A 16,694-nucleotide genomic window follows, 5' to 3' on the forward strand; every position below is an offset into this window, starting at 1 on the left:
CACTGCAGTTCGAGCAGAGAGTGGTAGGCTCTTGACAGAGGAGTCTGAAGTGAAGGCCCGCTGGGCCGGTTACTTTGAGCGGTTGTACCAGGCTGATCCCCCAGCTGTCGAGTTGGACGTCAAGGGTGTTACAATCCCTGTTGCTGACCCTCGAATCAACTGTGGTCCACCATCGCTTGTGGAAACACGGGCTGCGGTGAACCAGTTGAAACGGGGCAAAGCTCCAGGGATCTGTGGCATCCATGCTGAACTTCTCAAGGCTGGTGGAAATGCTGCACTCGTGTCGTTGCATGCAGTTTTGTGCTCTGCCTGGAACACAGGCATCATCCCAACTGACTGGAAGAGGGGCCTTGTTGTCCCTCTCTGGAAAGGGAAGGGTGATCGCCAAGACTGCAACAACTACCGAGGGGTGACGCTGCTCTCAGTGCCGGGCAAGGTCTTTGCTCGGATAATTCTTGATAGGGTTCGCCACCATCTGCTTGAGCACCAGCGTCCAGAGCAGTCAGGCTTTACACCAAAGAGGTCAACGATTGACCGTATCCTTGCACTTCGTGTCCTCACCGAACGCAGACGAGACTTTCGGCAGGGGCTGCTTGCAGCCTATGTTGATCTCTGTAAAGCGTTCGATTCAGTGAATCGGGATGTCCTCTGGAGGATTCTTGGTCTTCGTGGGGTGCCACCAAAACTGATCGATCTGATGTCTGAACTCTACGCTGGTACTGAGAGTGCTGTGAAGTGTGGTGGTACCATCTCTGACTTATTTCCAGTTGTTACTGGAGTTCGTCAGGGATGTGTACATGCCCCCACACTTTTCAGCACTTGTATGGACTGGATTTTTGGGAGGATGTCGGAGAGATCAAGTTGCGGTGCATCGTTTGGCAATGTCAAGATCTCGGACCTTGATTTTGCAGATGATGCAGTCATCTTTGAGGAGACTTTAGACATCCTCTTGGGGGCCCTCGAGGTGCTGAATGAGGAGTCGGAGCCGTTGGGATTACGGATTTCTTGGGTCAAAACTAAGATCCAGGCTTTCGGTGACATCTTGGATGCTGCTGTCCTGTCTGTGTCTGTTTGTGGTGAGGATGTTGAGGTCGTGGATAGATTCACTTACCTTGGCAGTGATATTCATGTCTCCGCAGGTTGTGAGCCGGAGGTCAATAGACGTCTGGGTCGGGCCTGGGGAGTCATGGATTCACTGGATCATGGGGTGTGGCGCTGCCGGTACCTGTGCGGGAGGACGAAAGTCCGAGTCTTCAGGTCCTTGGTACTTCCAGTCTTGCTCTATGGGTGCGAGACTTGGACTTTGACCAAGGATCTGAGACGGAGACTTAATTCCTTTGGTACCAGGTCTCTTCGAAGAATCCTTGGCTATCGCTGGTCGGATTTTGTGTCCAACGAGCGGTTGCTGAGAGAGACTCGGATGAGATTTGTTACCTGCATAGTCCGTGAGTGTCAGCTGCGGCTGTATGGACATGTGGCTCGTTTTCCTGACGCTGATCCTGCTCACCAGATTCTCTCAGCGAGGGAGTCTCATGAGTGGAGGAGGCCAGTGGGCCGACCACGTGCCTCATGGTTGCAGCAGGTTGACTATCATCTCAAGGAGATGGGGATGGGCCTGGCATCTGCCTGGGGGATGGCCAGACGGAGGCCCCTGGAGTACCGGCGGAAAGTGGACGCAGCGACGCGCTGTTCTGGCACATGCTCCCATACCTGACCTGATCATATTGTTTGAAACCACCCCATCTCATATATCCTCATCTTTCTCAACAATATCATACTGATTGAAACCGGCCCATCTATCCTCACCTTTCTCAACAATACCATACTGATTGAAACAGGCCCATCTCATCTCTCCTCACTTTACTAAACTTCATTGTACTGATTGAAACCGGCCCATCTCATCTATCCTCATCTTTCTCAACAATATCATGATTGAAACCGGCCCATCTCATCTATCCTCACCTTACTCAACGATATCATACTGATTGAAACCGGCCCATCTATCCTCACTTTACTCAACTGCATCATACTGATTGAAACCGCCCATCTATCCTCACCTTACCCAACTATATCATGCTGATTGAAACCGGCCCATCTATCCTCATCTTTCTCAACTATATCATACTTATTGAAACCAGCCCATCTATCCTCATCTTTCTCAACTATATCAAACTGATTGAAACTGGCCCATCTCATCTATCACCTAACTCAACTCCATCATACTGATTGAAACAGGCCCATCTCATCTTTCCTCACCTGACACAACTCTATCATACTGTTTCAATCCGGCCCTTCTATCCTCACCTTTCTTAACTTTTGCATGCTGATTGAAACCGGCCCATCTTTCCTCACTTCATTCAACTTTATCATACTGATTGAAACCAGCCCATCTATCCTCACTTTGCTCAACTATATCGGACTGATTGAAACCAGCCATCTCTTCTATCCTCACTTTACTCAATTATATCATCCTGATTGAAACCGGCCCATCTATCCTCACCTTTCTCAACTATATCATCCTGATTGAAACCAGCCCATCTATCCTCACTTGACTCAACTATATCATACTTTTGAAACCGGCCCATCTCATCTGTCACCTTACTCAACGACATCATACTGATTGAAACCAGCCCATCTATCCTCACTTTACTCAACGATATCGTACTGATTGAAACCAGCCCATCTCATATATCCTCACTTGACTCAACAATATCATACTGATTGAAACAGGCCCATCTCATCTATCCTCTTCTTTCTCAACTATATCATACTGATTGAAACGAGCCCATCTCATCTATCCTCTTCTTTCTCAACTATATCATACTGATTGAAACGAGCCCATCTCATCTATCCTCACCTTACTCAACTATATTATACTGATTGAAACGAGCCCATCTCATCTCTCCACACCTTACTCAACGATATCATACTGATTGAAACGAGCCCATCTCATCTATCCTCTTCTTTCTCAACTATATCATACTGATTGAAACGAGCCCATCTCATCTATCCTCACCTTACTCAACTATATCATACTGATTGAAATGAGCCCATCTCATCTATCCTCACCTGAATCAACTATATCATACTGATTGAAACCGGCCCATCTATCCTCACTTTACTCAATGACATCATGCTGATTGAAACCGGCCCTTCTATCCTCACCTGACTTAACAATATCACGCTCATTGAAACCGGCGCATCTCATCGATCTTCAGTTTACTCAACGATATCATACTGATTAAAACCGGCCCATCTATCCTCACTTTACTCAATGATATCGTACTCATTGAAGCGGCCCATCTCATCTATCCTCACCTGACTCAACCATATCATCATGATTGAAACCAGCCCATCTATCCTCACTTTACTCAACTATATCATACTGATTGAAACCAGCCCATCTATCCTCACCTTACTCAACGATATCATACTGAATGAAACCAGCCCATCTATCCTCATCTTTCTCAACTATATCATACTGCTTGAAACCGGCCCATCTCATCTATCCTCAACTTACTCAACGATATCATACTGATTGAAACTGGCCCAACTCATCGATCCATCTATCCTCACCAAACTCAACAATATCATACTGATTGAAACAGGCCCAGCCCATCTCTCCTCAACTTTCTCAACAATATCATACTGATTGAAACCAGCCTATCTATCCTCATCTTTCTCAACTATATCATACTGCTTGAAACCGGACCATCTCATCTATCCTCAACTGACTCAACGATATCATACTAATTGAAACCGGCCCTTCTATCCTCACCTTACTCAACTTTATCATGCTGATTGAAACCGGCTCATCTCTCCTGACCTTTCTCAACTATATCATGCTGATTGAAACCGGCCCATCTCTCCTCACATAACTCAACTATATCATACCGATTGAAACCGTCCATCTCCTCACCTTTCTCAACTATATCATACTGATTGAAACCGGCCCATCTATCCTCACTTTACTCAACGACATCATGTTGATTGAAACCGCCCATCTATCCTCACCTTACTCAACAATATCATGCTGATTGAAACCGGCCCATCTATCCTCATCTTTCTCAACTATATCATACTGATTGAAACCAGCCCATCTATCCTCATCTTTCTCAACTATATCAAACTGATTGAAACTGGCCCATCTCATCTATCACCTTACTCAACTCTATCATACTGATTGAAACAGGCCCATCTCATCTTTCCTCACCTGACTCAACTCTATCATACTCTTTCAAACCGGACCTTCTATCCTCACCTTTCTCAACTTTTGCATGCTGATTGAAACCGGCCCATCTTTCCTCACTTCATTCAACTTTATCATACTGATTGAAACCAGCCCATCTATATCGGACGGATTGAAACCGGCCATCCCTTCTATCCTCATCTTTCTCAACTATATCATACTGATTGAAACCGGCCCATCTATCCTCACCTTTCTCAACGATATCATACTGATTGAAACCAGCCCATCTGTCCTCACTTAACTCAACTATATCATACTGATTGAAACCGGCCCATCTCATCCATCACCTTACTCAACTATATCATACTGATTGAAACCAGCCCATCTATCCTCACTTTACTCAACGATATCATACTGATTGAAACCAGCCCATCTCATATATCCTCACTTTACTCAACAATATCATACTGATTGAAACCGGCCCATCTCATCTATCCTCACCTTACTCAACTATATCATACTGTTTTAAACTGGCCCATCTCTCCTCATCTTTCTCAACTATATCATACTGATTGAAACCGGCCCATCTATCCTCACTTTACTCAACGACATCATACTGTGTGAAACCACCCCATCTATCCTCACCTAACTCAAGTATATCATACTGTTTTAAACCGGCCCATCTATCCTCACTTTACTCAACTATCTCATACTGATTGAAACCGGCCCATCTCATCTATCCTCATCTTACTCAACTATATTGTACTGATTGAAACCGGCCCATCTCATATCCTCACTTTAATCAACTATATCGTACTGTTTGAAACCGGCCCATCTATCCTTACCTGACTCAACTCCGTCATACTGTTTTAAACCGGCCCATCTATCCTCACCTTACTCAACCATATCAAACTGTTTGCAGATCGGGGGTGCTGTTATTGCTTGATTAGGGGTATCCGCAATCGGACAATTGTCGACGGACGCAGGCATGCTGGGACCGAGCTAATTTTACATTTCAGATTATTTTGAAGATTGTTTACAAAACGTGCGGAAGTTTTGCTTTACTGAAGCTGTCTTATACACCACCCTTGTACACTGTAATAAGAGTACGTTGTCGCAGTTTCGGAGATGGAGACTTTATTGTTCACAATAGAATGCAGTGTCAATTCTCATCGTATATCGCTATATCGGTGGTCTCTTCACCCTGACACTGCACTTACACACGTCACGCCCTCTCATGCTGTATATCGATATATAGCATGGTTCATGGAAGTATTATGAAGGCGATTTGCGTTGAAGTATATGATCGAATTGAAATGAAGGTTTAAAGGCATATAAATAAATATAATTCCGGGTTTTACTGCTGTTTTACCCTGTGTCCATTGCATCACCCTATCAAACACGTTACATTAGTTCTTCGTGCCTGTTGTATGTGTTCTTTCTGACGTCTTTAAAAACAGTAAATTTCCTGTTTGGAATGGTTTTCAGTGTTTGACTGCAGTGATCTCTACTCCAGGTGACAAGTCTCTACTCTACTCCAGACCAAGTAAAAATATTATCTCTCCTCTGCGCATGCATGATCAGGAAAAATTCAGAGCCAAGGTACTGCTAAACGGCAAACTTGTCTTCTTTTTCATGTTCAAAATATAACATTTGATTTCAATAATTTGTTGTTCAATCATAAACTGAAAAGACAGACAGACGGACGGACATGAGCCAATTGCCTTACCCCACTTTTCGCTTCGCGTGCGTGGGATAATAATCCTTTGGACGTGCGATACGTCAACAAAGTACAACAATTATTAGCAAACTTTTATCGATAACAGTCAGAACTTTTAGATAATAAAAAAATCAAGGAAAAGATAATGCATCGAATGGACCTTCAAACTCGTCTTAGATTATACAATGGCAGCAGAGAAAAACTAAAAAGCATCTTTTGTGTTTAATCAGCCCGAACCACGTTTTCTCACACATCGTGTTAATGGTTTGAAACAACACATTAAATTTTGTAGACAAATAGAGGTATCATGGCCAAATCAGTGAATATTGCATTGCAGCATTGATGGAGGGGGCACATCTTCAGTGGCTTCACCAAGCCTCATTTATCTTGTATGACCAAGGAATTTGATGATACAACCAGCAGACTCCATTCACAATCTATGGATATCAACAACGAAGTTTCGATTCATAATTATCCACAGAGTGGATGATCTAACCATTACACTCTGAGACTCAGTGGTGTAATGGTTGGAGTGTCCACCCTGAATCTGGGAGGTTGGTGGTTTCAATGCTGGCAGTGACATATCAAAGATTTTAAAATAGTGAGGTTAAGAGTCAGCTTTGTAAATTTGCAGATGACACAAAGCTCGGAGGTAAGGGAGGTGTTCAGATTTTTGGAGGAGAATGATCAGTTTCGGGAAAGTCTAGATACTTTCATCGGACAGAAAAGGCCACAGGTTTTTGAATGTCGTGTGTACATTGAGCATGAGTGAACGACGGATACGATCACTCACCAACATCGTGTCAGTCTGGGGTGGGCTTGCTGGCTGTGAAAACAAAGTTGGGGATCTATCACTACAACGGGAATTGTCACGAATATTTCAACTACATATTAATCCATGATGCCAAGCTACCTGTAGTTTGGGATTAAAATTGTTCCATTTGGGGATTGACATGTATAGGATGAAGAAAGAACTCTTTCTCATTCCTTCGCAAAATAAAATACAAAATCAGACTTGATGAGATTTTCATCAAATTTAATCAGATCTCACGAGGAATGCATTCTTGCAAGGGTTGCTGGGACATTTGGACCAAGAAATCCTACAACCGTCGTAATAACCGATTTATAGGGCTTTTCAAGAGGAAAAGCTTATGATTAAGTACATTTTACTTGCAAACAGCTGTCAAGGTAAAGGCGCACCAAAACTTACCTGGCTGATATCAACCGGTGTGATAATGTCTGCCTTTTATTGAGAAAGAAAAACAAAAAAAGGGGGGGGGGGAATGTCAAGTTTGGCAGCATATACAGTCAATTCAATGAATTATTATCAAAAAAATCCAAAGAAGAAAGTCTCAACAGAAGCATTTCCACCTTGCTATATGAATACAAAAATAAACATGAAAGTTAAGAAGAAAAATAATGGATTTTAAAGAAGTGGATAGAATTTAAAATGTTCACGTGATTCCGAAGATACGACGCCGACTCGGAATCAAGAACAACTAGAAGGCATCTCAAAATGCAAAGCCCGTCCGCATCTGCTTTGTTTTCAAACTAAACTTGACGAAACTGAGCTGTTAAAAATAAAAATGTCCATGTTATCATTTTGTGTTCTCCACAATCTCATTATAAAGGTTTGTTGAACATTTGATGAGAAAAGCTCAGTTGGTAAAAATGTTACGACCTGGACAGACACGCTGAAGCTAAGTGGCAAATAAATAAATAAACATGGAAGTGATTAATTAAACCGGCCGCCTCGCACTTGACACACGGGCTCATAAGGGCTATTTATAGTCAACATGACGTTGCCCTTTCACATTTTGACCCAATTTTTTTTTCTCCACATTCTCATAATAAAACTTTGTTGAAATTTTGATGACAAAAGCTCAAATGGAAAAATAAGAAAAAGTTATGGCCTGGACACACACAATTGCAAGTCTCCCGCTGCAGGGGGAGACGGGCTGATTATCACATCAAACTTTGAAAAGCGTTTGTTAAACTTTGGAAAACGTTTTGTATCGCAAGATAGTATTTTAGAGACACAATAGAGAATTAGAGAAACGAACACAATAAAGTAGATTTGTGAGAAAATTTGTCATTTGTTTTTACTCTGCAACTACACAAACCTGTTATCAATTTTGAAAAAGAAGACAATGATACTGATGAAAATGGATAACAACGTACAAGCAAGTAGGGAGAGGCGACATCATTTCAACAGGAGTGCATATGCTTTATCGCAAGAGTAAAGACTTGCAAAGCGAGCCTGACAAATGCAATACCTGACCGGCATAGAGGTGCCCGTACTGACGAGCAGTCACCTCGTCATCGTCGGAACAGGCATCTTCGTCATCTCTTTCAGCCAGCGGAGCCGATTTAGCAGAACTCATGATGTTTTCCCACCTACTTCTAACCTCATCCTCTACCCAAGGAACCTTTTGAGGAGATCCAGTGGAATTATTGCTCATAGATGCTTGGCCTGTGGTGCCCATGAGACTTTTTCTTTCCGCATTATTCAAACCCTTATTTGCTTTCATCAGGTTGTCATTATGCTTATCTGAATGAATCCACACGTCTCTGCCCCAAATACAGTGCTCCTTCTTCCTCCAATCTGCTTCTGTGTCACCTCCACAATCCTCCATATCGACAAAATCTACCTCAACGTCCTTGTCCAAATCTGAGTCAGTATCTTGGTCAGACCTGCCAATTGTGTCTTCGAAGGCATGGGTTTCTTGAGTGTTTGATGGAGAGACCTGGTTTACCCAATGACTTGGCAGGCTCGCTTCAGTTTGGTCATCACTCATTCTTTTATCTGCCACCAAATTTGGATGCAAGATTCTTTTTTGCTGTGGATTCGTTGACTTTCTATTGAACTTGTCTCCAGAAAATTTGAATTCACAATGATCTTCTGGCATGAACATGCTCAATTCATCACCTATTACACGAACTTCAGGAACATCAAGACTTTGCCCAGATGTAGGATCATCAAGAGGTGGAAAATCAATTCCTACAGGTTGAGTTATCTCCACCCATGCAAATCCATCCTCACAACTCTTTCCTTTTTCATGGCTTTTGTGTCCACTGAGCTTCTCTTTCAAATCCATGGTCCTAAAAACAGCCGGTGGCCAAACACCTGAAAGATCATTTTTGGGACTCGAAAACCCGTCGTCCTTTTTCGGAGAACAATATGGTCTCGTGGTTTCAGCCTTCACCACATTCCAGTACTGAGATTCGAAATCGTGTGTTGGTTCTGCATCGAGTGTAGGTTCTCCCATCTTGGCAAATGAAAAATTTTCATCCCAACTATCTTCATTCAACATATCATTCCGGTTCTTCCTTCCCCATGTCCCTCGTGCCTGACGCGTATGTGCTGGAATTTCTGTGACAGTCTGATCAGTTGAGCGGTCCTCTCTTACCCCATCTGTCGAGACCACAACCTGATACTGGGAGGGCAGCAGATGGAAAAACAAACAAAAACTCAAAGTAATGAACAACAACAAAAAAAAATGCAAAAATGAAGATAAACTATAAAGACGTGAAACTAAACATAAAGACAAAAAGGAACGTGGTAAATGATAAGAATGTTCACAAGTAATTATGAGCAAAGTAAGAGTTAAAAACTAGCTATGGAAAAAAAGGAAATACATAATTTGACGACATCATTTATCCTTTTGACAATAGGTTGGGATAGATCCTTCCCTCAAAATAAGTATTGTTACGTGGAGGAGTTGGGGGAGATCCGTAGCTAGATTTGGTTGAGCTTTTAGATTGGTCCATGTGCTGTATTGTGTAAAACTAGGTCAGGTGGAGGGCTTGTGGCACAAAGGCACCAGGAGAGCGGTACACACTTGTAATAGAATGGACAACATTGCCTGCTATTTGACCAGAGAACTGCAAGCCACGGCATTGGACGAGGGGCCCGACCCAATGTCATCTTCTCATCACCATCCTCTCATCTTCCGCTCTGTGCCACACCAACATGACCACGGTCGTCCGGCACAAGAGACCAGATCGTGCCTGCCCCTTTGTGTCTGGTTAAATCTGGTATTGTCTGTGCCATTAGCGGTGGTTTATTTATTTTCTTGTACATAAGTGTGTGCCTCCCTCCTTTCCGGTTACTTATTGTTAGCGTCTTGTCTTCCCTTCCAGTACAAATTTTAATAAACCCTTTGATTATAAGAAACATATTCATTCCCACCTTTTGCCTTCCCACGCGTGAGCAACCGCCTATCTCAGCTTTATTTGAACGATCCTTGACGGGTTGTAATCATAATTATGAACACAGTATAGTGTGAATCAAACATTGTTTAGGACTTGTCATTCACGCAGGTCTTTATTTGACCTCTGGCACAGAGTGTCTGTGTTAGCCTGGCCTCTAATGCGATCGTTAAATAGATTTTAGAAGGAGAGTAACTCCTTACAGTTTATGAAGAATACCATGCTCTGCAGGTAACATATAATTGGGATATCTCCTCACTTTCTCTGTCTACACTTCTACAAATATTAAGTAAGGATATCTCCTCACTTTCTCTGTCTACACTTCTACAAATATTAAGTAAGGATATCTCCGAACTTGAAATTGAGGTAATCTCCTGTCTTTGCAATGCCAAGATTTGGCAGTCCTTGGAGGGTATTACCAGAAAGAGCAACAATTTAACGATCATAGTTGAAGGGCTGTGACTTAAACAATAGGAGATACAAGTCTGGAGACGGCGATGGTTCACGAGCAATTTACACAGTTCGCCTTTTTTATTTTTTGACCTTCGAGGGGACACCACGGGCAAACTGGTGGGAATCAGGAAAAACGTAAATGATGAAAGTTGTAGTACTCGAAGAGCACTACTTGCATACCAACTTTCATTCGAAACAGTTGAAAACCCTAGGAGCTCAATGCCCAATTTATTGATTTTTTTGACATTCTCTAAGTTCGTGACCTTGTGACCTTGTGACCTTGACCTTGGGACGAAAATGAAAATCGAGTTCCGTGGGGCTATGCAGGTGCCATTGGGCTAACCAATACCGAACCCCTTGCCAGATTCGACAAACCCCCTCGGAGAAGATGTAACTTGAAACCGGCTACCCCCTAAAAACACATGTTTTTTTGGGCGTGGCTCCACCCATAATGGGCACAGCATGCCCATTCTCCAGAAAACACAATTAGATCATGATACAAACCTCGCACTGTAATTTTATCAAGATCGGATCAAAACCCACGGAGCTATGCTTGCGACAGACAGACAGACAGACAGACAGACAGACACACACCCATAACGAATATAGTGGTCACTTACTGACTCGTGAACCAATAAAAGAGATGTTCCACTCTCCAAGCCAAAATGGAAAATACATGCGACTTCAATGCAGGTCCACTATTGTGATGCAAGAACATCTTGGAAGGTCAAGCGGTCTTTGAGATTCCACATTGAGGAAATTGAGCGATGATAAAAACCACTTTTTTTTTTTCAGACTGCCTTTTGACGTTGACCTTTAACCGAGAGGGGTATGATGTGAATTAAGCGTAAATGCAACTTGCTCTAGGCTATCGAGGGAGGACAGTTTCATTCTGATCAACCAAACCTCAGTCGAGTCATGGTAAAAGATGTTAAATTGTCTGTAATAAGGTCATTAACTCTGAATTAGGTCAAGGTAAAAAAAAAAAACCCCGCATACTTTCTATTTACATTATTGATGCAAAATGTCATTCCGAAAGTCTGGGCTGGCTCCAAGATACAGCGTGGACATTGGCAGAAAAAGGGAGAAAAACCTAAATGGTGCTTTAGTGCTCCTTTGGGTGTAAGAAACTGAGGTAGCATTAGAAATTGGGAGCACTAATTGTAGAAACAAACCCCACAACAGGTATAAGCCTTCCCCCAATCCTTTAGGGCAGCGATTCTGAACCTTTTTCGGTCGGCATAACCCTTGGTCTCTGTGTGAGGTGTCGCGTACCTCCTCTTAATGGTGACTCAGTCATTTTTAGCTTCTCTGGAATGTAAATTCCAGATAAGGTATTGTCATCGTGCACCGTCCGTCCGTGCATCCGTCCATCAGTCTCCTATTTCGACTTCTCTGGCCAAACCACTGGGCCAATCCGGCTGAAATTTGGCAGCAACGTTCCTCCCCTCACTGGTAACAGGGTGCAAAGCTTGTTCCGGTCACATGACTTTAGGTTGGTCAAAACGGCCGACTTAATAAATTTCTTCAAAAATCTTCTTCTCCAGACCCACCAGTCAGAATGCTACCAAATTTGGGTTACAACATAAGGATAGGGTCCTGATGTTAAAACGCAGAGGCCATGCTGATCACACGACCCAAAGTGTGTCAAAATGGTGGTCACGCAAATTCCTTCCAAAATCTTCTCGAGACCCATTAGTCAGAATGCTATCAAATTTGGGTTGCAACATTAGGCCAGGATATGGATTTTAAATTGTGGAAGTCATGCCGATCACGTGACCGCAAGTGTCAAAATGGCCGACTTAGTAAATTTTTGGGGAAATCACGTAAGTTCCTTCAAAAATCTTCTTCGCCAGACCCACCAGTCAGAATGCTACCAAATTTAAGTTTCAACATTAGGACAGGATCGTGATGGTAAATTGCGGAGATCATGTGACTGGAAGTGTGTCAAAATGCTCGACTTAATTCCTTCAAAATCTTCTTCGCCAGACCCACCAGTCAGAATGCTATCAAATTTGGGGTACACCATTAGGCCAGGGCCCAGATAAGCTGCAGGTCCAGTGGTCCTATTTTTATACTATAGAAAGTGTACAAACAGCTTCTGTTTCTCTGCCTTGAATCTAAATATATCTCATGTACACCCTGAGGAGGCATCATGTATCCCATCATGTATCCCTTGTTCTGTTCACAACAGCTGGTATATTGGAGGAGGCTTAATAAGGATGTCTCCCAACTTGAAATCTAAGTGCTCTCCTCACTTTGCAAATGCTCGCAATGTGAAATCCAGTGTGAGTAAACTTGTCCTGTGAAAAAGTACGAGCAATTTTGATGTACACATTCGACATGTTCCAGATGACATAATCGTACGTACTTGGGACATAAGCGTCCTTTAAAACTGAGTGCCAATCTGGATATAACTGAAGGTTGATTTCTTAAGTTTAAGACACCGGATTAATCGCTGGGTACTCAAAAGATCCCCAAAATCGGACATGTCTATTCATAGGTTGACATCTATCTTCATTTAACATTCATTCCCTGTTGGCATCCTTACCTGATACCGATTGATGTACATACCTCCTTGGTGGCTTCTGGAGTAGTCTGGAGAACAGAGAGGAAAGGTTAGTGTGGGACATGAGGACATATTTTGGGGTCACATTAATAATATATACTGTGTATTTAAAATGGTGGAATCTGATCTTAATCCTCCTTTCCATCCCAACAATCAAATACATATCCCCTCCTCCCTTCCTTTTACACCAATTGTCTCTCAACCCCTCTCCCTCCCCCTTTCTCCTCTCTTCTCTTCATTGTCTCAATAACCTCCCACTTCTCCCACCTCGAATATTTTCCCCTTAAATAAACAGATTATCAGACCTTCAATCAAATCGTTTTCCCTCTCATCATGATGCTTACCTCCCACGCCAGATCCCAAAGAAGAGTCTGATTGCATGGAAGGGAAGAGTTATCAAAACGTTAGCAACCTGTTGAAGAAAGGTTCAGGAAAGTTAACACATGCATAAATAGTTCTGAAATGCTTATGCACTGCATAGAACTTCTTATCTTCCATCAGCTTTGCCACAGAATAAGCAAAAAAATGTGAAGTATGTTTTGAATAAAGACAGGCAGTTACTATAGTCGTGGGCAGTCCGGGTAGTTTACATTGTTCAAGCCATCAGTAGTCAAGGTAAGTAGTTTCTCGCAATCCTACGATGAATATGCAATTGGTCACTGGCTTTTGACACCAATACAAATTTTTATTACGGACCCTGGGCATCACAGAGCTACGTGTATCAACCAAGCAGTTTCAAGTGAAGCACCTCGCCGCCAGTGGCGCATTCAAATAGTAGCAGATGTTATGTGGCAATAAATGTGAATTGTTGCTCCCAGCTTGCCGGCTCGATGACAGAAGCCGCCATTTGCATTTTTGCCATCTCCATCCCTACCCCGTTGAGAGCCCCATGTGGGCACGGGCAACTTGCTCGTATGTCAAATGTACAAAGTTACATCTGCAGCTCGCACTAAAGTGCACAATGAGGTTTTCAATCCATTCCTGCGTTTTCCTGTGATTAAATTTTTTTTTAAATTACTATCGGAACTTAGCCAATCAGAATGCAGCAGATAAGTAAAATAAGAACCTTCCATTGCAAAGCCAGCATTACAGATATCCAGCCATTCAAATGACTTACCTGACATTACAAAAACTTAAACCGATGGGGGTTTTGAACTCGACCTTGCGGGCAAGACAAGACATCCGATGTAGAAGTTTTCATTAACACCAAGGTTTTAATTCCTGGTTCGAGACGTTATCTCATTCCTCCAATTAGGTGCAAAGCTTTGTTGGTCACACCAAGCCCCTGTTCGCAAATTAGGATGTTTCAAAATTTGTGAATATGGTGTTAAAATTGGAGTCCACGGCGAAGGGGTCTATGAAAGTACAGAGGATGCATTGGATTTGATTTGATGTTAATTTCTATGTATTCCAATTCTTGGACAGGGCGTACATCATAATCAACCTTTCTGCCTCTTGTTATGGACTCTCAGGTGCGAGCTCTGATTCTGCTCTTTGTGGATTATCGATGATTCTACTGCGGCAGTTAACAGATTATATTATGATCGGGTTGGTTGCGGTAAATCGGCTGCCTACCACTGTTATCACCACCGATCTGGATATGTCTATGAGAAATTAGCACGAGCTGCCATGTAACATCCTTCTTTAGGTTGAGGGCTTATCCAATTGTCTGAGACAACGAATGTGCCACCCCCCTCTCCTACCCCAACTCTGTCGAGATGCAGAGTCTCCCTGTTTTCCACCGTCGACTCTCCAACATTGCCTCCTATATTCTCTCAGTCCTCTTGACCCTCCTCAGCACCTTCAGGATGCACATGCTCTTCCAGTAACCCCCTCCCTCCTGGTTAAACTTCCAAAATCCAAACTGACTGCTCACCTCAACTCCTTTATTCCTCGCTTCTCCCATCTATAATGCCACCTTCCAGAGGCTGTTCTGTCTCACTCTTCCTTCCAGAGTTTCAAGAAAGCAGTTTCAAGCAAGTGTACTGCCATATCTTGTCATCCCCAATTATTACCTCCCATAAACCTTTCTTAACCCAACAACCCTCCCTCTAACTTGCTCATTTCAGTGTTTCCTCACCCCTTTCCCCATCCATCCATTGGGACCATACTCTGTGCAGAGCTTTGGTGCTGCCGAAGCAGTCTCCTTGGCTACTGGGCACATTCCTGGATGGGTCGCCACTCCGACACAGGATACCAGCAAGCTGGCACTCATTTTGCCGACCTCAGAAGGATGAGAGGCAGAGTCAACCCCACGTGGTATTAATTCAACAACCGAGTGAGATTTGAACTCAGGATCCTAGGATCCCAAGCCCACCACCCGAACCATTAAGCAAACACCAGGCATACCCCTTCCCCTCCTTTTTCATCTTCGTTCCCTTGATGTTTGCCACACTGTCAGTTCTATCTTGCTTTTCCATAAGCATCACTCCTGAATATTAAAAAAGAAGAAGGGATTCTTTAATTTGTTCTTGGTGTGAAGACTTCTGTTGTATGTCTTTGTCTTCCAGGTTATCCAGCAGTGGTTTTTCGCCCCTGTTTCCCATCTTGAGAATATCCATTATGTCACTGAAAAAGCTTGTCCATTTCCTGAACCCCAACTTACAGGCCTTCTCCACCAAGCATACTTCCACTTTCACACAGTCAAATCACGTGGACACACAATGGTGGTTCAAAGGGTTTTTGTGCAGGATATCCTGAACCACCCTCGTATGTTTGTTTCTAAGAGGAGAAAGGTGGCCTGCCCAACTCTTGTGTGATCAAATACCATATCTAGGTTCAAACAAAAGAACTATTACATATTATGTCATCTCTTCCACAGTCTCCAACTGTGTATTACCAGATAGACTGTGACGGTGAGACGATGCAATAATTGAACATTTCAAAAGCTCTCTGTAAATTGATGCCGCGACTCCACTTTACTACTTAGGATGGCGTGTCCAAATATTTGGTAATCATTATTGTAATGGTAAGTCCATAAGCTACTTCAAAGTCAAAGACCTGTGACATTGGCGATGGGCTCCGAGCAATTGACACAGGATCGGGCTTGAGGGGATCAAAGTCAAAATCCAGAAGAGTCTCCTCTTTGGGCTAAATGGATGTAGGAAGAGGGTAAGAGGAAGGGAAGACAAGAAATTGTTGAGGTTGAAAGGCAGCATTTCTACAGGTGGTCAGGCAGCATGCTTAGCATGATATCTACTTGATAACTATGTGGCTAGCCTGTTTGGACACAAATGAGAGTTGTTAAGCTCTGGTCCATAGCTCTCATTGGTCAATATACCGTAGATAATCTTAAAGGGCAGAACAAGACGAGTTTACACCTTACGGTGTACGGATGCTTTTGGGGCGTTTACCTGGGGCGTGCTGTCCATATCTGGAGCGAAGTTATCATCAAAGAGGCTAAAAATGGCTTCCTGTTGCATTTCTTTACTTGGAGTCAGCTTTGGGGGTGGTGGTACTGGAGGGCCCCTGCGTCCCTGGAAAAATAATGACACGGTAAGTCATTAAATATGATGTAGCACGCACAATCCGCGATGCCTTAGTCAGGAGTA

At 43.1% G+C, this 16,694-nt stretch overlaps 1 protein-coding gene across 1 annotated transcript in view; it reads right to left on the minus strand.

The window, feature by feature from the left end:
• Positions 1 to 16,694, minus strand: part of AMPH (amphiphysin) — a 129,471-nt gene that overhangs the window by 24,818 nt on the left and 87,959 nt on the right. The window contains exons 12-18 of the mRNA XM_085890420.1: positions 16,497 to 16,619; positions 16,144 to 16,233; positions 13,488 to 13,514; positions 13,149 to 13,172; positions 8,186 to 9,346; positions 7,120 to 7,152; positions 6,703 to 6,735 (exon numbers count right to left, since the gene is read on the minus strand). Coding sequence (XP_085746546.1) covers positions 6,703 to 6,735; positions 7,120 to 7,152; positions 8,186 to 9,346; positions 13,149 to 13,172; positions 13,488 to 13,514; positions 16,144 to 16,233; positions 16,497 to 16,619 — 1,491 coding nt within the window. The remainder of the gene's footprint in view (positions 1 to 6,702; positions 6,736 to 7,119; positions 7,153 to 8,185; positions 9,347 to 13,148; positions 13,173 to 13,487; positions 13,515 to 16,143; positions 16,234 to 16,496; positions 16,620 to 16,694) is intronic.

The sequence above is a fragment of the Eptatretus burgeri genome, chromosome 8, assembly GCF_056783735.1.
Source record: "Eptatretus burgeri isolate ZD-2024b chromosome 8, Ebu_testis_v1, whole genome shotgun sequence".
NCBI classification, from domain to species: domain Eukaryota; kingdom Metazoa; phylum Chordata; class Myxini; order Myxiniformes; family Myxinidae; genus Eptatretus; species Eptatretus burgeri.